This window comes from Haliaeetus albicilla, chromosome 6 (genome assembly GCF_947461875.1).
Source record: "Haliaeetus albicilla chromosome 6, bHalAlb1.1, whole genome shotgun sequence".
Lineage (NCBI taxonomy): Eukaryota > Metazoa > Chordata > Aves > Accipitriformes > Accipitridae > Haliaeetus > Haliaeetus albicilla.
The window spans coordinates 2,156,670-2,178,941 of NC_091488.1; the positions used below are offsets into that span (position 1 = coordinate 2,156,670).

The 22,272-nt window shown below is 38.7% G+C and overlaps 1 protein-coding gene across 2 annotated transcripts in view; it reads left to right on the forward strand.

Moving 5' to 3' along the window:
• MBTPS2 (membrane bound transcription factor peptidase, site 2) overlaps positions 1-22,272 on the forward strand; it is a 36,943-nt gene that overhangs the window by 7,990 nt on the left and 6,681 nt on the right. The window contains exons 4-11 of one of the 2 annotated variants that reach the window (XR_011324940.1): positions 3,274-3,377; positions 5,829-5,956; positions 9,797-9,915; positions 10,876-11,056; positions 13,516-13,610; positions 15,563-15,758; positions 15,891-15,955; positions 22,034-22,109. Coding sequence is in view for 1 of the 2 variants with exons in the window: in XM_069784833.1 (XP_069640934.1) it covers positions 3,274-3,377; positions 5,829-5,956; positions 9,797-9,915; positions 10,876-11,056; positions 13,516-13,610; positions 15,563-15,758; positions 22,034-22,109 (899 nt within the window). In the remaining variant the exon portion in view is untranslated. The remainder of the gene's footprint in view (positions 1-3,273; positions 3,378-5,828; positions 5,957-9,796; positions 9,916-10,875; positions 11,057-13,515; positions 13,611-15,562; positions 15,759-15,890; positions 15,956-22,033; positions 22,110-22,272) is intronic. The other variant, XM_069784833.1, reaches the window with a different exon arrangement.

Genomic DNA, 22,272 nt, shown 5'->3' on the forward strand with positions numbered 1-22,272 from the left:
GGGAGAGATTGCAAATACTCTCTGTTTTATCTCTGCGCAAGGCAGCAGTGGAAGAACTGACATTGCCTTACAACACTTTTAACCTGGAGGGATTCCTAGCCACCCTTATTTCCCCAAGAGTGCTATCTGGCCAGAATGTATGGTCATTTTCCAGAAATGCAGAAAGTCCTCTGAGATTGCTCTGCCTTCTGCTGCATGGCCTAAAGCTGGGGTGCCCAACCATTTTCCTCTATTTAAATACTCAGCTCGTCTAGCGAACAGAAATTGGGAATTGTGTGCTGCCGTGGTAGGCCTTCCTCTAAGCGCTAAACTGACTGCGTGCAGCTAGACTTAAATTGCATGAGTGCAGGAAGCCTGATCATTGGCAGGTGCCATAAACTCGGTGCCTTTGGGACGGTTTGGGTCTGTCTCACACATGCAGGGTGAACGCAGCAAAGGCGGTATGTGTTGGCAAAAGCAGGCAACAAGACCTGGGAGAGAACTGCTGATACTGCCAGGGCAGTCCCCTGCTCCACAGCCTGCTCCTGAATGATCTCCAGAAGCAGACAGGAGCAGGCAGTCTCTGCGTCCAGTAGAGCACTGGTTAGGCATGAGACAGAAAATTGTTAATTTACATGCCAACAGAGTCTATCCTAAGCATGTATGTCTGCCTTCCATCTTCATTTCCTGAGATCGTTATATGGATCGATCCACTTCTGTGACACCAAAGCGGTCAATTGCAATATATTGCTCTTTGGAGAAAATAACATAGAGGCAACCAAAGTAAACGTGAGCCTTTGGAATTAATCTGGTGTGAATTGGAACTGTGAAAGCAGAAATCTAGGATAATGTTCACAGTTTCAATGTGGAATTGATTCCTCAGTGACTGCCTGCTGGCAGTATCACTGCACTCAAACAAAGGACAGACTGGTACTGAAAAAGATGTAATGTATGGGGATAATGTGATGTATGGGGAGAAGGTTACTTCTCCTAAGATGACTCGTGGTTCTCTTTCTTTCCTACCTCATTCTTTCATTTCTGAATGGTCACAGTTGTATAATTCTGCCTTTAAAAGTGTTTCAGTATTCTTTTTGAGGGGAATGTGCTAGCATAAGTTGACACAAAAACGTGACCCATGTGTGATTGCAAAGAGGTGCAGAACAAGTCAGGAGGACCTTCTCCTCATTTAAATTAGTTATTTGTATTTGACTGCCTGGAGGAGAGCAAGTTGGGTTTTTTTTAACTGAACTTTAGCCTGTGGCATGAATCTGTTTAGCCTTTAGCCTTTGGCTATGGAGAGAGGGAGATACTGTTCTGCTTATGTTTTATTGATTAAGATTTTTGTACCCTTCCTTTTTTGTTCAGTCATGTACTTTATATAAAACACCCATCTGTAGGCAACTGGGCTGTTTTTCTTCAGCTGCCCCCTCTTGTGTTGGTTGCCTGTTGACAAAAGTGGGAAAGAGGCAGATCAGTTACTAGCAAAGGATCCTCTTTTACTAAAGGCATTTCCAGAAGGCCATAAAATATAAGATGACAATGCTTATTAGCAAAATACAGCTATTTATTTCAGAACCCTTCCTAAGAGTTAGCTTCCCTTTTAGGTGAATCTTAAACTAGCTTCTTGGACGTGAAGTCTGGAAGCGTCCGGGGCTGTGTTCTAACGGGCTATCGTGATGGTGGTGTTAAGACAACTCTTGCTATTGCTGTCTGTCCTCCTGCATGCCTGGAGCAGAGGGCCACTGGCAAGGCCAGTTAACTGATGCACTAGTGCCACCAGCTGATGCTGTAATACATTTGGTGGATGCTTAATGAATGAAGAGCAGCTGTCTTCCTACAGCGAGGTACGATAGTCGTGCCCGTTAAGATAAATAGCTCGGTCATGATCACGCTGTGGACAGAATTTGTGAAATTATTCAGCTTAACATTAATGAAAACAGTCTTTTGAAGGATTTCTTTTAGCTAGGTTGTCTCACCGACCTATCGTAGAGTTCTGCTGCACGGGTAGGTGCATGCATACAGTTGAGGAATGTGCGGGACCGCATGAAGGTAGAATCGAATGGGGCCTGCTCACTTGGATCTGCATCCTTTTGTGTCCCACAAGGGCATCTTTTAGAGAGTCCTATAGGCAGGCCGGGAATTTTTACCCCTCGCATCTCTCTTCTGCCACTGGACTGCAATGGAAGTTGTGCTCACGTCAGGTGTTAGTGACTGCAGCGGAGCGTGCCCTGTGGCGAGCGGGGAGAGCTGCGGAGCAGATGGGAGACCTGTCGCAGAGCAAGTGGCAGAAGTGGCCTTATCATCCCGCTGCAGCACGGCGGCTGAGCGGGGATGGGAACCGAGCAGGAGAAAGGTCCCTCAGGAGGAAAGAGAAGGATGGTTCTTCCTTCTCTGACTCGTGACTGCTTTGAAGCCCGTCTGGAAGCAGCCGGTGTCTCATGACTAGTACAGGGAAGGACTTGGGGAGTGCTGGGAATCCACAGCAACAGGAGGAATGCGAGGGGACTGCATATTATGTCTTATGTAAATCAAAATAGTACACTCATTTCAAGTGCTTTTTTTAAAGGTTAAATTGCCGTATGTAGACTGCCAAAACTTGAACAATAGACAAAAGTTACCCTTTTTTTGGCCTTGTAAATTTGGGATAGTCTCATGATTTGGATAGCAAGAGAGAAGGGAGACTGACAGTTCCAGTTGTAGGCTCATTTTTTGAACTTTTAGGGCTCATAGCGTTTGAGCCCTAAATTTTTTGTTGTGCATGTGTGTACCTTTTTAAAAATAGTTTTTATTTTGGTACATGTGCACACCCTCTCTTCTACATTCCACCAACTTGAACTTTTAGGGCTCAAGTCTTTTTAGGGTTTTTTTGAAGGGTGGATCTTCTCCATAGCTACATGACTGGCTGCAGGAAATGTCAACTAATGCTCACAGTTGCCAAGCCTGTTTCATTTGAGTGGAAGTCTGTGTACATTTTTATAAACTTGTTGAGCTTAATATAGAGTAGGACACATTCTGTCAGGGCTGTGGGGAATAAGTAGGGCGGGGAGAAGGCTTTTGTGCCTGGAGAGCTTTTCAGCCTTCAACAAAAGAATATATATTTAATATATTTTAAAATACATTGAATAAATTGGGAGAAGAGGTACAAGCTGATAGAGCTGCATGAGAACAGCCCCTATTCTGTTGCGGGTCTGAAGAAGCTGAGTGAGAGCAGCAAGTTTAGGGGCAGAATGATTTGTCTTTGTACCCCTTGGTTTCCTCCTGTGTTTTGTTTTGTTGTCATGCCCACATCAACAGGTGCCTGGTGTAAACTTGCCTGTCAGCCAGCTGACCTATTTCTTCTCTGCAATCCTCATCAGCGGTGTGATACATGAAGTCGGCCATGGGGTGGCAGCTATTCGGTAATACAAATTACTTTTCTCTTTCTATGTGCCAACAAAGCCTAATATTCCAGAGCATGTGCTTACAGGTGAATGTTGTTTGCACTGCTTCAGTTTATCTACAGAGTCTGTTTATTCTGTGTTTCATAGTTTCCTTAGATTTTAGGTTTGGAAGGGCGTACAATTAAGGATAGAGTTTTAATGTAGTGTCTATTCTACAGATCATGAGAAAGGACTTCTGCTTTGCAAATAAACCATGCTGCCTCAGGTTTAAAATAATACTTCTTTAAAGTGGTCATGTTTTTCACACAACAATTGCATTTCTGCAGCTGTGGCACTTGAAGAGGACCTGTGCGCTATTGCACAATGGTACTTTAAAATAGATTTTAAATTGATTTGTTTAAACATAGCTTGTGAAGTAGCATACAAACAGGCTGAAGCAGTAACTCAGTCAAATGTGATTTGCCCCTATTAGTCTCAGTGATGTGTTAGTTTTCATCAAAGATGATACTTTTAATGTCACTTAACTAGGATGATTACTTCACAAAGAAGTTATCTGACATGCTTAGTCGTTACTGTTAAATGACACTCTAGCATAAGAAGGTTAAGTGGTGGTTACTGGGACTGATACTCAGGTGTCCTCTGCATTTCTCCTGGACATTGTCATTATGTGTCCCATGAGCGTGAAGCCCTAAGCTGTTTCTCTGATTTTCATGAGTGTAGGGAGTCATGACTGCATCTTAACCCATTACTACCTCTTTTTTATAACCCCAAAGGTTCTCAATTAAAGGGCTGGTTTGGGACCCTCTGTGTTTCATATGCTCTGTTTGTCTCTCAGCTTTTTTCCCCTAATATCCACAGGGATTTTTCTGTGGAGGATGAAGCTCTTGCTCAACCCACCACAAGAAGAAGCAACAAAATTTCCATTCTCTTGCAGTGCCTTCACATGTTGCTGGCTAACTGCAGAGAAGCCAGGAGTAACTACAGAGCTCTTTTTAAGCAGAATGAATAATTCTTACACCTTAGTGGTGTGATATCTTCATTCAAGATCTGGAGCAAATGCTCTGAATATTCAAGCTTGGATTATGTTTTTGTCAAAAAATTGATTCCTGGCTATTCCAGGGGAGAAATTAGTTTGTCCAATATACATTGCTGTTGCTCTTTTCGGCTTGACTTTTTTTTTTTCTTCCTCCTAGCACAGGTTGGGTCTATAGTGCTGTTGTGGTCAATCCTCAGGGTTTAGGCTTTACTAAATAGCTGTGCTGTGTGCAAGTTTTACTATTCTGGCAAATCACTTTGACTCCCTGAAATCTAATACACTTTCGCCAACTTCAGTTCAAGATAGGATTGGCTGTGAACTACAAGAGCTTAAAATAGTTGAGCCTTAGCTTAGTCAAGGCTTGTGCCAAAAAAGCCTTTTTCTTCTTTCCTCTGTACCTCCTACCCAAGTCATGAAATCATGTATAGGCATTAGACTGCCTATTACTAATTGGTAGCATGGGTGTGTCTGATGACTTTACTCTGGGGAATTGATGTATTACTTCATTCTGATTAGTTTTGCATAATTCTGTGTCGTCTTTAATGTATATGCACAATAAATAAATAAATGTGAATAAATAAAATACTATGCCCAGTGTACTGTCTCAGTAAAGATATGGGATTAGCTGATCCATGCCTGGTCTGTCTTGGAATAATAATTGGAATGTAATTGTCTTGGAACATGGTTGTCATGCCCCTATAAGTCCCTTATGAAATTTCTAGCTTCATAAAACCTTTACATAGTTATTCCAAAAAGTGCCATTTAAAGGCAATTGTAAAACCTCTGAAATGTATATATATTATCTGTACGACAGTGTCAGCTACTAATATATTTTAAATAGCATTTGTCCTTTTAACTTCTTGACTTGTTTTCATTTTTTCAGAACACATGTCATTTTTGTTATGGCATCTCATTTTTGTTAGTTTACAGTTTAGTCTAAATTTCACTTAGGAGAAACAGAGAAATTACAAATTCCAGAAATCTGTAAGTGTTTCTTTAAAAGGAAAGTGATTGCTTCTTCCAGATAATTTTTCATAGATTAGTTTGACACTGCATCCTACAGGCTGCCATTTTTTTACTTAAAAGAAAAAAATCCCCCAAATGTTAAAAAATATGTTGACTTGAAAGTAGTTTGGGGTTTTTAAGTATTTTATGAGTTGCTGCTACCAGGAGACAGAAAAGAAGTTGAACTTATCCTTTGTTTTTTACCAGGCTTACAAATGTGTGCTGCTTAAAAGTGATGACTACTGCAGAAAACATCCTTTAGTTTAATTATCTTTCAATTATTCGTATTGTGAAAAATTAAGTTTGTTTTATAATTATAATTTTAATTATTGTCATTGTCAAAAATATGTGCACTATGTAGAATCTCTCAGTTTTTCTTTTGTTTGTTTACAGTAACACCACTTCATTTTTCTTTTCTTCTTTTTAAGAGAACAAGTACGATTTAATGGATTTGGGATTTTTATCTTCATTGTCTATCCTGGAGCATTTGTTGACCTGTTCACAACCCACTTGCAACTGATATCTCCAGTCCAGCAATTAAGGATATTCTGTGCAGGTAATAGTTTGTGCTTTTTTATTAAGTCTTTGCTTAGCACAGTTACTTATTCTACGGGCATCATTTGTGAATCCTTGATGGAGGATTGAAGGTTTAAAATGAAGAAGTACAAAAGCTTCCCTTTACCTAAAGGTGATCCTTCTGTTCTGAATCTAAATTGTGATTTCAGAAAATCACTTGATCATTATTGTCCATATTGTGCTGTTTACTGGAGGAGACACAGTTTCCAGGAGCTTAAATGAGTACCAATTTCCTGTCATGAAAAATGTTACTATGTCCTAGATCTGATTCAAAATAGTTGTGCATAAGAAATTCCAGTTGTGTGCTTGGGGAAGAAGTGTGGTTTGTGACCTTCCTCTCTCTCATTAGAATAAGCTCTTACACCAGCTCAGGTGAGGAAGCTTTTTTGTTTTGTTTTATGATGCGTACTGCCTAAGTAGCAAAACCTTGGAGCACACAAGCTGGAAAATACTCAGTCAGAAGACTGGTAGTATGAGAACATCACTTGCTGTCACAGGTGAACACCCCTGAGCAATTCACTACCGTTTTCTGCAACAAGACCAATCTATTATGTGATTTTTCAATAGTATTGTGAGTGATTTTCAGTGACAAGTGAGTTATGTTATTATACAGGTCACTGTGTTTTGATGTTGCCATCAGGAGAAAATAAAAGCTAAAACACAAACATCCAAAGAGAATCACAGCTTTTGGCTCCAAATAACCGCCAAATGTTTTTGATTTGATGTTTTTTGAAGTCTCTGGCTACTGGGAAGTAGAGCCCTGTTGCTGTGGAAAGTTAGACTGAGACTGTGTTACGCTACTGAATCACTTGTATTACTGATTTCTAGAGACAAAGGTGGTTCCCAAACCACTGAAATAAAGATAGAAAAGTTAGCATCTTGGTTTGGATCTTGATACTGATGATTTTCTATTGCAGGAGACAGTAGGACGGCAGCCAGCCTGTTGTAATGTTTAGATACTAACATTGTTTCTTGAATATTAAAACTAAAACATTATATAGAGGGGTTTAGGCTGGGAGTCCAGAAGCCTTTAGCAAAGCATATTTTCAAGCTTTCATAAGTCAAGTAAATTATGATAAATGTTAGGTAAGTAAATATATCTATATTCCAAATACCCTAATGAACCAAAATCATTTACTGCAGTAGGCTAACTTTTATGAAGCCCTCTTTCTCAAACAAATCAATTTCCATTTTCAGCTACTGTGAACAGAACTGAAAGAGAAGACATACCACTTTTCAAAATGGGTTGCTTACATACATTCCTGAGAAATCATCTAGAAAAAAAAGATTATAAGCCATAATAGAAAATAACTGCTTGCATGTTTCTGATGACAAGCAAACACCTATAATTTTCAGGTTTCTTGGGAAACCTGAAATAGGGGAATACAATAGGAACAAGCATGTTGCAAGAGTGGTTAGCATCAATGGCTTGTTATCAGTTAGGTATAATAAATATATGCATTTTTTTACAGCTAATGATAGGTATGTTTCGTAATTAGGATGTCTGATAATGATAAAATGTGATATGCAGTAAACTTGACTCAGTTTTTCTTAATTGTCAGAGCTGTTGAATGAACCGATTCTCGGTGTTCTGAAGATCTGACTTTACAGAGATATGCTTTCAGATTTTTGTGTGGCAGCTAAGTAAAAGAGCTAGAGTAGAGAACGACACCAAATATTCCTTTTATATCCCACCTATACTCTGGAGATTAAAGAGTATATTTGTTGTACAGCAGATGGCATCATGAGTTCAAGAATAGTGAATGAGCGTTCTTGTAAGACTTGATTCTTTTTGCATTAATTCTATGCCTAGTACATGAAAAGTGTGTCCGTGCAGCACTTTCTTATAATTAGTTCAAATATTCATATTACTTTTTGAGATCCTTTTTAATACGTTTTGTCTTTAACAGAAAAAGGAGTTAAAGATTTTTAAAACATTATTTTAAGGGCTTTTAAGGGTTGTGTAAAGTGTTCCTTTTTAAATATAAGGACTTAGGTATCCAGGGATGAGGCTGTTTTAGCAAAATGAAATTGATGGCATACTCAGCAGTGTGCCTTTACAAGTATTCTATTTTGAGCCAGTTTATTTTTCTGTGGATTGCCTGGGATGGATTTGAAGCATTTCTATTTTAGACTTTCCTGCTGTATTCCACACAGCAAACTGTGTAGATTATGGTATGAAGGCCCATGTTTTCCTAGCTGTTTGGAAGTATTCCTTGTCACCCTCCAGCAGTTCCGTCACCTCTTTTTTTTAATTTATTTTATTTTAATTTTTTTTTCAGTTTACTCTTTCTAGCAGCCACACTGTTACAATGGAATTTTGTTTCCGTCTTAGATTTTGATGATTTCTTAAGCTGGAAAAAATAAAGTTTATTCTTAAGATAAAAAGGTTAAAACAATTAAGTTAAAATGTTTACCTAACACTTTGGGGTTTGTTGCACTTGTGTGTGTGTGTACATGTATATGTATATGTGTGAGATAGAGAACTGCATGCTGAAACATTTTATCTATCTGATTGCCTTTCAATGAGATGAATAAAAACTTAGATGCTTCTTAAAGCGATTTCTCTTTTCTCTACTAGGCTTCTTCTAATGGCAACAAACCCTTAGTTGAAGTACTCCAAAAATGTCTTTCATTTCTGCAGCATCAGAAACATTGTAAAAGAAGACCAGGCAACATGTAGAGATAGCCAGGGGAAGTAGGAGTTATGTTATGATTCCTGTGTTATATACAGTGGAAGAAAGATAGGTTCAATATGTTTTTAAATATATTTACTTCAGTTCCTGTCCTGTAACTGTACTGTAAATATAGAACTGAATCAAACCCCTCTTAACAAGATGAAGCACTGTAAGAAGGAAATAAGGAGTCCTCAACATTCCAGAGTTTTCCTGCATTGGTCATACAAAAATGTTTGTCCAAGAACACAAATGAAATGAGAAAATTTGTGTAGCACTGGATGTTGAAGGAAGCCAAGTGTGTCTTATGACAGCAATTCATTTCTTCCTATGGAGAACAGCATACTGTAAAGATTGCAAATGAAAATACGTTGTCCAAAATAATGTGTCAGGAAATGCTGATTGCACAACTTAGTTTCCTGATGTGGTTTTACGTCCAGATTTTCTTGTAAAAGGAGCCTTTTTTCAAATAATTTTCTAATCTTGTTTGACACATATACATGTAATTATTTTCATGGATATAATGGAGATGACCATGAAGAATACTGAGTTGCAACTAAATTTCATCCATCTTGCTGACTAGGACAAACAGTGTTTATTCACATATAAGCCCATTGATTAAGATTATTAAATTCAACAGTTCGTTGTGGTAGAAGGTGAAAACTAATACATTTCATTCCACTAGTTTTTTAATATTTATGATTGATGACAGCTCTGTACATAGAAACTGTAGTTTAAGAATTGATTCAGAAGCCCAGTTTTTTTTCTGGATATTCTGCCCACTGCATACTACATGGAAAAGTAGTGTTATGTGATGAAATATCAATATGGTAGAATAACACGTTAAAAATGTATTTACCACTTCTCTGTCTTTTCTGATAGTATAATTCTCAGGGTTTCAGAGGCTTCTCTAAAACTCCCCTACAAAGTCACACCATAGAAACTTAAGTTTGTGAAGTAATACACATATACTTCTTTCCTGCCTATGTTCACAAATTAACTTTTCATCCATTCTTACAGTAATTATTTCAGGGAGGTTAATTAGAAGGTAGCTGTAGAATCTTGCATTTCAAAAACCCCTTTTTGTTACTAGTGTTTATTTAGAAACATGATTTTTTTTTTTTTTTTTTTTTCCTTCTTTTTAGGAGTGTGGCATAATTTTGTTCTTGGTGTTGCAAGTTTCATGGGTTTGTTTCTGCTGCCAGCCATTCTTTTCCCTTTCTATTACACGGGTGTCGGGGCACTTGTCACTGAGGTCGCGGAGGTAAGAAAAGATCTTTACTGGTGTCATATTATATGCTTTGTGACCTGAAATGTACCTGTGTCTCTTATTATCACAGCCAAATTTGGTCAGTGCAGCACTCTGCAGAATCTGATACATGGCACTTTTTGTCTGCTTAAAGCTTCCTTCTCAGTCTCAGGTTTTCTAGTATTAGTAAATGAAGGAACATGGCATGAATAATGGTAGACTATTGAGCATACTATAGAACTGTTTAGACATTTGAGATGAGTTTGCAGGCTTATTTCTGGGTGGGTTTTTTTAACTTCTTTTCAATATTGGCACCAAGTAAATCTAATGAAAACTGCATTATCACTCCAGTTATTGCTATCTGTTTTTAATGTTAAAGATTATTTTGAGCTGATTTCCTTGCTTGTTTGGTCAGCTGGAAGCAAACTAAAGATAGACTGCTGAGTTTCTGGGAAGGACTGATTTTTTTCTGACTTAATCAAATACAGCACAGTTGAACAGCAGAGCTGAAAGGATTCAGTCTTTCTTGGATATGAAAGTGAACTGATAGAACTTGGAGAGTGACATTTATTATGCTTTATACCTTTGAAAGTATATGTACACCCTGCTTTGTTGAAAGATTCAGGGTATTAGTTTAAGATTCTTCAACTTAAAATGGTGGGAAAAACCACAACATATTAGCTTGCATGAAAAAAAAAAATTACTCAAATATGAAGAGGTCCCCCGAAACACTTGGAGACTTGCCCTATTCTTTTCTTTCTCTTTGCAATAAATAAGTTATTCTTTTTGCAGGATGTCATCTTTGTAATGCTCTATCATAAGTTGAAATAATCAATTCTAGTGGAGCCTGAGATTTTCTATTTCTGTGGAAATAGCGTCTTAACCTAAATATTTCATTGCTATTTGGCAGAACTGTAAACAAATCCTTGTAGTTTTAGCTATAATAATATGACTGACTTCACTGTTTCTTCTCAGGATTCTCCTGCCAATGGACCAAGAGGTCTTTTTGTGGGAGACCTTGTCACTAACCTACAAGACTGCCCAGTTTATAGTGTGGAAGACTGGAATTCCTGTCTGGGAGACATTTCAGAGAAGTCACAGGTTGGCTACTGTGTAAGTGCAGCCACCCTACAGCAATTAAGCTTTCCAGCTAGAGGTATGACTTTAGGTGCTCTCTTCATTATTTTATATTTTATCATGTCTTAAAGACTATTTTGGATTTAGGATTTGTTGTGGGGACAGATTTCTCATGAGTCAACTCTGCTATCCTGTCTTAAGCAGTGACCAATATGCCATTCATTTTTGTGGAATCTGAAAGTGAGGGAGAGGTAGATAGAATTTCTCTGGTCTTCCAGTCATCCTATACAAATATCCTGTATGATCTGAATAATGAAATTTGCCTCTTCAGGTTATTGCATAACTTGGTTACTAGATAATACAATTGTCTCCTCTATCTTTAGTTCAGCTATATGGATCAACTCAGTGATCTTTTGCAGATGTAAATTCCACACGTTACCTTACTGCTTTGATCAGCATGACATTACAAATTGTATGGCTTAACCCAATGATGTGCTTTATTACGGCCACTTCTTCTGATGTGTCTCACTATACGGGTTTTATGTTTCATTTGCTTCTTCAACCACACAATGTCATTGCCCATAAACTCAGTTTTGTCTGGATTGCACGTATTGCTTCTACAACTCAGTCTATTTCCTTCTGTTTTCATTTATACATTAGAGTGCTTGTTGCTGTAACAGCTTACCCCTGAGAAAGAGGGAAAAAAAAAGTCGACTGAACTAAACTAGAACAATAAACAAAAATTAAGTAGAACAAAAAAGAACAGTCAAGTTAAATTGGCTGAATGTCTTGTGACATGCCCTAAAGCTCTCCTAGAGTTTGTTTCATGCAAGCATCCATGGAGACTGAATTCCAAAGGTAAGGGACTGCTGCTGAGCAAAGCCTGTATGATGTTATTCAGAGCTTTAAAATTGTCACTGCATTTTTCCATCATACTGGAAGTAAACAGGAGGTCAGCCAGCTCGACTACCCGTGTTTTATGATGCATTATAGTTCTCTTGTGAGACTGAAAAGGTAATTTATTTTTTTTGATGTGTAAGGAAAGTAATCTTACAGCTGGAACTAATATAAATATTTAAACTGGAAACTAGCGGAGTATGTGTAAGATCCTGCTTTTAGAGACCTAACAGTTTGGACTATCCCTCTGAAGAGGAGGGCAACTTTGGCACATGCTTTCAGCTGGGCAGGGATGGCAAGTAAGAACCAATTCTTAGATGCTCTAGGTATATATGCTCAGCTTCTGCTGATTTCTGAAATGCAGTTTCAGAGTCATGGATAATAAAACTGCATATTCTGCAATTGGACCAGTCCTATTTAGATTGAAATACTAGAGACTTAATACTAGAGACTCAATATTGCTTCCAAGCTTGGTTGCTGTATTGTGTTAGCAGCCCATTGTCCCACTGCTGCATTCTAATCAGACCAGTCTGTCTGCATTTTCATAGCCATAAGCCTCCAGCAGTGAGGAATATTCCGCTGAAATTAAATGAACTCTGTTCGGTCACTCGCAGCTGTTATTTGTCAAAATTTTGACAGTTCACAACTTGACATAAATACAGATATCAATAAAAATGTATCAAGCAAATGGACCCTATCTACTTGAACATAAAACGAATGGAGAGTAAACTATCTGAGTATGAAGCTAGACAGAAAACAATGCCCCAAGGACCTTCTTGAAATTAAGAAAAAAAAAAGTGTTTTCAGTGTAGTTTATAAGGAAACTAATTTCATGGTCATTCACTATTCAAAAATATATGTGGTTGGTTAGCCTCAGGGTACTTGAAAAAAGGATTGTACGGTACAGTGCTTGCACCTGTAAGCCCCAGGCATAAAGCTCCATGTTAGCGGACTGCAGGTTATGCAGTGATAAATCAGCAACCAGTATGGCAGGCTTGATCTACCTAAGGAAGGTACTGCTGTGTTGCTGTGACACAGATTCTTACAGTTACTATTCTTTTGTGGGTTTTCTTTAAAAGCTGTTGTTGTAGAGTAAGTTAGATTGAATTCATTTAAAGAACAGTCATACAAAGATTCTGTACCAGACTAAATCACAGTTTAAAACATAATTTATTCACTGCTGCAGCCTTCAAGGCTTCAAAACCTTTCAAATCTTGAATCTTGTAAAGGCTTTCACATTTTAAAGAGGACTTTTTGAGTCTTTGTCATTTCCAGAGCCACCCAGTGAAATCAGTACAGTAGCAGGTAACAAATTTCTATGCCAAACCTTAATGCAAATTGGGGGCAACAGATAAAAGTATTTTATAACTCATAATGCTCAGAACACGGCAGTGGTAGATCTCCAGTATCTCAAGGAGATTTACTGAGATGAAAAAATCAGTGTGTGACATGATTGAAATCAGGTGACACTGTTAAAGTGGTGAAGCTTATTTTTAATTGTGACTGAAGCACAGCTAGCCTCTGTGAATTACTATAATTCTTGAAGGCTACAGAATGATTGTCTTACTTTATTCAGAGACTGATTTCTTTTCAGGAAGTTACTGTAATATTGATCATTTGCTCTATGCCTATGTTCTTTAGTCTATAGGAGACTCGATGGCACAGTTGAATGTTGTAGTAACAACAGCCTCACAGACATTTGCTTTTCATATAGCAATAACTTGGACAGCCACCTGGTAAGTTACTTAAACTGCTAATTCTGTTTGGTAAATCTGAAATTATTTAAATTAAATTAGTAATATTTACCAACATTTATGCAGCGGACTCAAGTGCTTAAGAATACCTGCAGTTTGTAATAAAGGTATATGTGTTACGTTATTCTCCCCATTTACAGCTTAAAACCCCAAAGCATTAGCCATGATTTTTCCCATGATCAATCAGTCTCTGGAAGAACCAGAAAAGATCTTATACCCCTCATTCCTTTAGGCAGAAGCACACCTCCCCCATTTTCACCAGTGGATGAGAATACTGGTGAGAAGAAACAACTTTTGAGAACAAGATGAAATTCCTTATTTTGGTGCTTCAGCCTTTAAAGGTACTGAGCACTACAGGCAAAGCCAAGCCCTGGACTATCTGTTCAGTTATTTTGTCTGAAGCCAGCAGTGCTGCTTGGTAGGTTAAACTAAAAACATGCAAGAGAACGTCCTAGAGATTGCCCAGTTTCTCAAAAAGGGGGCCTCCATTTGATTCTTTTTCACCATGTTGATTTTCTTGTAACATGGAAACATAACCTTTCTCAGTAGGATTTTGACTTACTCTCTTCAAAGTACAGCAATGTTTGTTAAAGTACCTGATCCTTATTGACAATGATGTATATTTCTGACAGTTCTCTTTACAAGAAAAAGAGCACAAGTACAGACTCTGTAAACTTTTCTACCCATACCACTTTGTTATTGTTTTGACCTCTAGTGATAAATACCCAAAGAAATGGAAATAAGTCTGTTCCTACATCTGCTATATTTATAGTTTCTGTGATGGTAAACTTCCCACTTCCGGGTGTTTTTGTGATATTTAACCATTGAGAATTGAGCACAGACCAGCAGTTCGTTTGAAATGTGACAGTGGCTGGTAACATCCTGGAGTTCAGCAAGATTTGATAAATCACTGTCCCACTGAGCTTTGACATTCTTAAGTTCATAGCTGCTACTTAGGAACACAGGAGAAATAAAAGCATCCAGAAGCCTGTGACCTTCAAGCGTCCTTAGACTGACTGTGAGATTTGAACAATTATTTTAAATAGTTTTTGCAGTGCTCTGCAGCAGTATTTGAAAGTGTGCCCTCTTTCCTTCATTAGAATAGAAAGAGCTTGTATTGAGGTTAATGGAGAGTGTCTGACATTCATGCATCTATGGGGAGTGTAACTATCAGGGTAAGAAGCAAGAAATCCTTTTTTTTTTTTTTTTGCCTAAGGCAAACAGTAGATGAAGAACTTTCCTTACTTGTGTTTAAGAATAAAAGGAAGATTATCACTGAGCTTTTGCGAGAGACATGAGCGTGAAAAACAATTTCCTGTTCCTTTCTGCTACACTCTTTGGCGTATGGGGAGCAAGAAAGATCTGGTCTTTCAGACTGCAGAGTGAAAGAGTGTTATAAGTAGCACTTGGGACACAGCACTGCATTAAGTAAGTCCTGTGTTCATCTTAGTTGAGAGTGGTTTCTTTAGCTACCACACAGCCGGTAGGTTTGTTGGTTTATTTGCTGAGCATAAGGTTTTGTTCAGCCAAATGAGGTTTTAGATGAATGAATACTAAAACTCCTTACACAGGTAAGTCACTAGTATGTTGATGCAGGCTCTTTTCATTAGAAATTGCTGACTTACGTTAAGATGTCTTGATTTTTTTGTTGTGCATGTGTGTACCTTTTTAAAAATAGTTTTTATTTTGGTACATGTGCACACCCTCTCTTCCACATTCCACCAAAAATGGAATTACAGGTTGAATATGTATCAGGTAGAGGTTCTGCAGGATTTGACAAAACAACCCAAAAAACCAGATTTCAGCTCTTCTTGGGCTGGTAGTACATCAGTGAGTCACTTCCTTTGCTTTAAAAAGGAATATGTAGTACCTTTTATTCTGATCTGTTGGAAAATACCTTTAAATTTGATAATCATTTTAAATGCCCTTTGCAGTATGCCTGTCTGCCAGCACGAAAAGTTATTGAGGCCAGCAAAGTTTGTCGAACCAACATGGACTGCCAGAAAGACCTTGTTTCAAGCTTTTGTGTGACTCCTTCTTTAGAGAACCAAACAAGGCTAATCAGGGTAAAACATCCACCCCATATTGACATGCTGTATGTAGGACACCCCATGCATCTTCAGTACACAGGTTGGTATTATTTATTAAAACAGTTTAACAAAAAAGATTTCTAATATGGTTTACTTTGCCTGGCTGCTTGAACAAGGTCTTGGAGCACTTGTCAGTTAACTTGTTTAATGCAGAATCCATTTCTTGTTACAGCCAGTGGAGAGACATGGACTACTCAGGCCTAAAATGAAATGTGCACAGTGCAATGAGTTACGAAGGTAATAGAAACCATATGTGATACGAGATGGTTGTTTTTTTCAGAAAAGTATGAAAGGGCTATTTCTGTAATAGATCTCACTCAGGTTAGTCATGGGAACCAGGCGCCTGCATTTTCCTAACACATGAACTTCTCAAAATGCTTGTGTAAAAATTCTAGGGCATCTTGCTCTAACACCTTGCCTGGAATATTAGCATGACTGAATCACACCTAATATCCAAGTATCTGTGACAGATTCCCATGACTACTGAGCCACAAGTACAATCACAACATAGTTTTTTCCTGATTATTTTTTTATTTATTTGAGTGCCCTAAATTAAATAACGTATAACAGTTTAGTTCCTTACTTTGAAATGTGTTATGATTCTTCTTTAGGCAAGCTTAGATCCTTGAGCCAGGTATGCAAATAAAAAGTAATTCTGCTTTTGGAGCAGGTCTGGAAAGAATGAACAAACTCACCAACATCCCTACTTAGTAGCTTGAGCAGCATGGTGAAAATTAGCTTCAGATGGGCTTAAAAAAGGATGAAGTGTTAAACTACTGTCCCTTCCTGTGAGGAACCTGCCTGTTCCTCACAGACAGCTGTACTTTGCAGGGGGAGATTTTACTTCAGACATCTTGAACTGCCTCCTTAGCAAGGCATTGTACTTGTCTGAATAAGCACGGAAATTAGGTACAAGAGACCTTTAGAAACAGTGATGAAATCTGGTAGTGTAAATAGATTAGCATTCCTGCATAAACATATTTTTAATTAATCTGTCAGTCTTTATCTTTCTGTGCTGCTCATATTTTGATACTGTGACAAATTATTTCTACTTGTTTACAATATGCCCTCATTTAAGCCCAAAATATGATCTCTTCACTTGTTATTTCTGCCCTCTGGCCATTTAGGAGGAAAACATTGTTTACCTGTGTGATGGCAACACACAGTTCTATATTTGATGACATCTATTCCAAATGCAGCAACAAATTTTAAGACTAGAGTTTGATAATTATTTTAAGTTCCCTTTCTTGGTCACTAACAATACAAACTGTAGATACTCTAGAACGCTTGATATTGTTTTCTTTTCCAGTATGTTGGAGCAATGGAGTTTCAGTCAGTGTTTCCTATTGAACAGTAATTCTGCAAAATAATCAAACCTGTCAGTCTTTCAGAAGTCAGAAAAGAATGTTACTGCATCTAAAGAAGTAGTTCTACTTTAAGAAGTTCCTGTGTGAAAATACAGTTTACAGTGTATTTACAGGAATATAATTCTAAAGTGATTTACTGTACCCTGGGAATTGCACATTGAATGTGTTAATTTGAAAGCTAAAAGCTTGACTTTATTACAAACTTTGCTGCATATGCAATCTATGCTCTATGTTCCCCTTGGAGAAACACCGGAGCTAAAATTACAGGATCCTGGCTTGGGCAGCAGGTAGTCTACTGTACTATCGTAGAGTTCCGTGCATTCCTGTGAAACAACTTCTGAATATTTCAGACTTAACTTTGCACTGTTCAATACTGGCTTGGGGCCAACAGGTTTGATCCCCCCCCCCCCCGAGTGTGGTAACCATTTTTTTACAGTTAAGAAAGGAAAATAGTTTCTTCCTCTACTGTGTGAATTTTGAAATAGGAATATGTTTTAGTGAAATGTCTTATTCTTTAGTGTGATCTTTCTGCCTGCAGGAAACATTACTTTTTAGAGTGGTGCTACATTTAACACACAGTTAATTGCACTAGTTGCACTAGTGTGTACTATGACTTTACTTTCCCTAGAAATGTCACTAAAGTAATGTTTGAAAAACATTCTAAGATTATGCATGTATTATTTTCTACTTAGGCTTATATTGTTGTCATGATAGTCCTGATTTATGGAGAAGCAGTAATTATTTCACAGTTTTATTTGAAGCTAACTTCCAGATACAATACTTCTAAAAATTTATATCCATATTAGCTATTTACAAAGAAATAGGCTATACAGCTTACTTCTATAAAATGTTTCTGTTTCCTTAAAGTAAAATATCCTAGCAAAAATATTATAAAGAATCATAATCCTAAATGAACTTACAGTGCTGGAGATTTGGCCAAAACTAAACCAGAAGGAATGATTAGGAATGCATGTTGTTTAGGATGGACACATTGATTAATCCTTTTAATGAGCATTCTCTCTGTAAAAAATATCTAATGTAATTCAATATAAATTCATACTGTGGGTTTAATTCATATGGTATTACTCAAGACTTTTAGACTTTTCTTATTACAGGCCGGTTATGCTCTAGAGGCTCTCCCTGTGTTGGACAGATGGTAATGTAAGGTTGAAAGGGAGGGCCCTGTCATTATTGCCATGCAACTTTGCAGTGTTTCTTTTTATTCCTTCATGGCATTTCTGGTATTGCAAAATCTTGGCTTCCTTCTCTGGCCCTCGTTGGTTGGGAAGAATCTGGTGACTAACGTTTGAATTTGGAATTCACACTGCTTGAAGGAAGATCGTTTCCCTGAATGTTACTGTATCTGCATCGCCCATCAGGGATCAAAAACTGCAAGATTTCCTTCACGAAAAGAAGATGGAAACATACTGTTAAGGGAGAAGCTGCTGCCCACACACACACACACACTTGTCCTACCTCTGGTGCACAGATTCAGACAGCCTGAGCTGGATGCCTCCGGAGAGGGACCCCAAACACTAAACTCCCTGGGCAATTATACCCTTGCAGTCTAAGTTCCTGCCCCTCACACCATAGTCTGGTCCAACAGTAATATTTGGGTCTGGGGTTGTCCTCTCTCTCATTGGGTCCTTTTTCCCATCCCTAGGCGGGCTTTTTCTTTCCTGTTTTTAGGCTAGTGGTTACTACATCTCCTTTTCCTGGCTCAAACTGGCTCCAGATCTTCTTATTCCTCCAGTCAGAGGATAGGTCAACGTTAACCAAAAGCATTAAGCAAGCTACAGAGTTCTGCTTTATCATGAACAACTACTTTTAAGCAGCTAAACAAAGTCCTTAAAGCCCTCCAAGACATAATAACGGCCTCTAATTTATATACATTACCATGCTATTATAGCCTCACAATCTTGTCCTATTATCGCCACGTGCTGTTTATGTCTCATTCAGGTGTGGTCTGCATGCTCATGTAGCTCAGCTCTGCCACCTTCCACGACACTTACCTGGAAGATAATTTCCCCCAACTGGACCAGTCTTATACTTCTTCTGTATCCACGTTTTCTAAAAAAAAAAGCCACTACCTAGCTTTGTGGCAGTTTTTTGGGCAACAACAGCCATAATCCCTGATGAAGGTCTATCTAGTGCAGTCTGGTTTCTCAGTATTTCCATGCTTGTTTCTGCATTACTGCTGAGGATGATCCTTCTTTGCTTTCAACCCATATTGAAAGGGTTACATGTATAGTTCTTCTGGAGACCACACAGAAATGTCTCATGCCGTACTGTCCCTCTCCTCCATAGCATACATGCCCTTTCCCCCATGAAGAGGTTTTGAAAAGCTCTTTGGTCAACCTAGTCTCCAAATCACTTCTAATTAAAATTGTGTCCGTTGTGCATTCTTCTCAATATTTGCCAACACCATCTAGCATTAGCCAACAAAAGAAATGTTAATTCCAGGTCAAAGAATTGTTTAATTAGAGTGGGAAAACAATGACTGTTTTCTCTCACCCAGCCTCATTGCTGTTCACCTCTTCCCAGCAGTGTCTTTTGAAGACAAGCCTGGAGAACATAATTTCTGTAATTCTTTTGTTATTCCTTGAAGGACAGATCTGCCTGCTGCCATTAGGTTTGATCCATTACAGCCACTAAATTCATTGCCTCATATTACAGCGTCTAGAGCTCAGTCCAGCAACTTCCTGAGGAGTTTCTTTGTGTTTTGGAGATTGCTTCAGCTGCAAGGTTTGGAGTTTAAATCCATGTCTAGTGGCTGTCAGGGATGACGGTTTGTTGTAACAAAGAGGGAGGGAGATTAGTGATCCGTTCTCAATGTAGGCACAACTTCAGGTTCAGGATGGTGACTTGTTAGTGGCCATTAGGTGTTTGTCAAGAGGCAGTCAAGCTTTGAAATTACAGTACATTGCAGTGTGTGTCTTTTGAAACCTTCTTGAATACACTGCCTCAGCCATTTTGCTATCTTGGCTCATGAACAAGAGGTCTGATCAGATGTTCTGATACCAGCCTTCAGCTTGACGAGTTGTTTGCTTTGGATATCACTTGACTTGGATGTTTCTGACTTTCTGAGCTGGGTGGTGTCCAGGATTTCCATCTGTTTTGTTCTTCACTCTGTAGTCTAACAGACTTACTTATTTTCTTTCAGTTCTCCTAAATCAAAGGTCTTTCTTAAGCTAAGGTAAAGGAGAACGTGATTTTCAAGCTGTCTTGGCACAGCTGCGGCAGCTTTGGTACTGGAAAGTTCTCTGCTTGTTGCCACACCAAACCCGTTCCTTTTTTCGGGACTCCTTGCTATCCAAATCTCTCCATCCCATGGTATGCTTGCTGGTTGGACTAATTAGCACTTCTGACTCATCAGAAGGGCCTCTATTTGCAGGAGAAAATGTGTTTATGTGACTGAGTGGACCAGTTCTCTGCCTCATGTGCCTTTGGAACTACTTTCCCCTCACCTTTGTTCCAGGGTCCTTGAATTGTTTATTGAACCTGAAGAAATCTGATCTTGCTCTTAACTAGATATACTTAGCAGTGCTTTTGCTATGTTACGTACTAGTGCTGTGAGGCTCCCAGCATTCTCTTGGCCTATGGTTTTAAAATTTCTCAAAGGGTGGGTTAAATTGTTCCTTTCCCAAGGGATGTTTGTATTGAGTGGGATTTGAATTCTTGCTTTCACATAGTTCTGTGGAGATGTCATTTCTTATGGCAATGACTTTTTCCCATGGTGGTAGGGAAAACTCAGGCCATTGTGGCTGACCTCAACTCGTGTCCAAAGTTGTTCTTAAAGGACAGAGTGACCGTTGTTGGTACTCTGCAAGCTCATTCTTAAGGTGATTTTCTAATTCTGCCTTTATTTATGTAAACCTCTTCCTTCTGGGCTTAAGACTCTGCTATGCTGTGAGTGGAGCCTTCTAGTAGGAAAGGTGACTTTCTTCCAGCTGTCACAGAGCTAAGGCTTTCAAACGGTCCCTGAGGCTGGCAGACGGAGACTGCTGGTTACTGACTTTTGATGAGACAACCCAGGTGGAGCATCCCTGCGCTAACAGCGTGCGCTCTGGGAGGTCTCAAGCTACCTCAGTTTTCCTTGAGGAGTCTCGCATAAACGTTTGACATGCAGTCAGCTGCAGCTTCACGTGCACCTTCAGAGAAGTTACAGCACTAAAGAAGTGTTTCAAGGTCATGTGGTGCTTGACACTGCAATTTTCCAGCCACTGTTTATAGGAAGGATGCAGAGTCCCACCTCCCAGGTTTTTAAGCTGCACTAGGTTGCATCTTGGAGTCACTTGCGGTGTCATCTGAAGACAGAAAAAGAAGCTACCTAGGTACTGGCTAACTGGTGTTGAGATGTGTAATGCAGCTGTGCATCATCTCCTAGCCTCTGCTTTCTCAGAGTGACTCCAGAACTCTGGTCCCTATCTGCCCCGCTCCTACACACCAGGAGCTCAGCCTCAAGTCGGGGGGATCTTCTGCAGGTACTGCAAGAGAAGAGTTTTCTGGCCTTCAGAGAAAGTGCATGTGTGCACCCACAGTATGAATGTATACATGTGGACTGCATATGTTGAAAAAGTCTGGTAACTATAATCTCTCTTTATATGTTTTGCTTTGAAAAGGACTTAAATTACACAATCTGGTCTTTATGACTACAGATGTCCAGTTGCCTCTGAAAATACGTATCTTAGATCTCGTTTTGCTGAAATCATGCTAATTGTATTTTGTGGAGTGACTTTACTATGACAGTGATCATCTTTAAGAAAGACTTAACAGCTGCACTCTTAAAAAGAAAAACCAAGCAAAACCATATTTAGATTGGTTATTCATCCTTGAAGAAATGTCATTTCAGATCTGATTTTTCTGCAAAATTACAATCTAAAATTCATAATGTTATAATCCTGGAATGAGTGTTCATGTTTTGTGTCTCTTTTTATTTTCATTTCAGTAAGTCTCAGCAGTTTTGTACCACGACAAAACTTTCTAAGCATCGATCTGCCTGTGGTGATAGAGACATTTTGCAAGTATCCTTTGAAGTATCTTTGGGGGGTTTTTTGTTTGCTTTTAAGGCAAGAAGGGAACTGTTTAGAATTTGGTGACCCAGCAAAATTTCAGTTGGATATCATTTTAGACAGGATGCTCTGAAATATTTCTGTAGAGTTTTGACATCTTTATCCCATTTCTGCA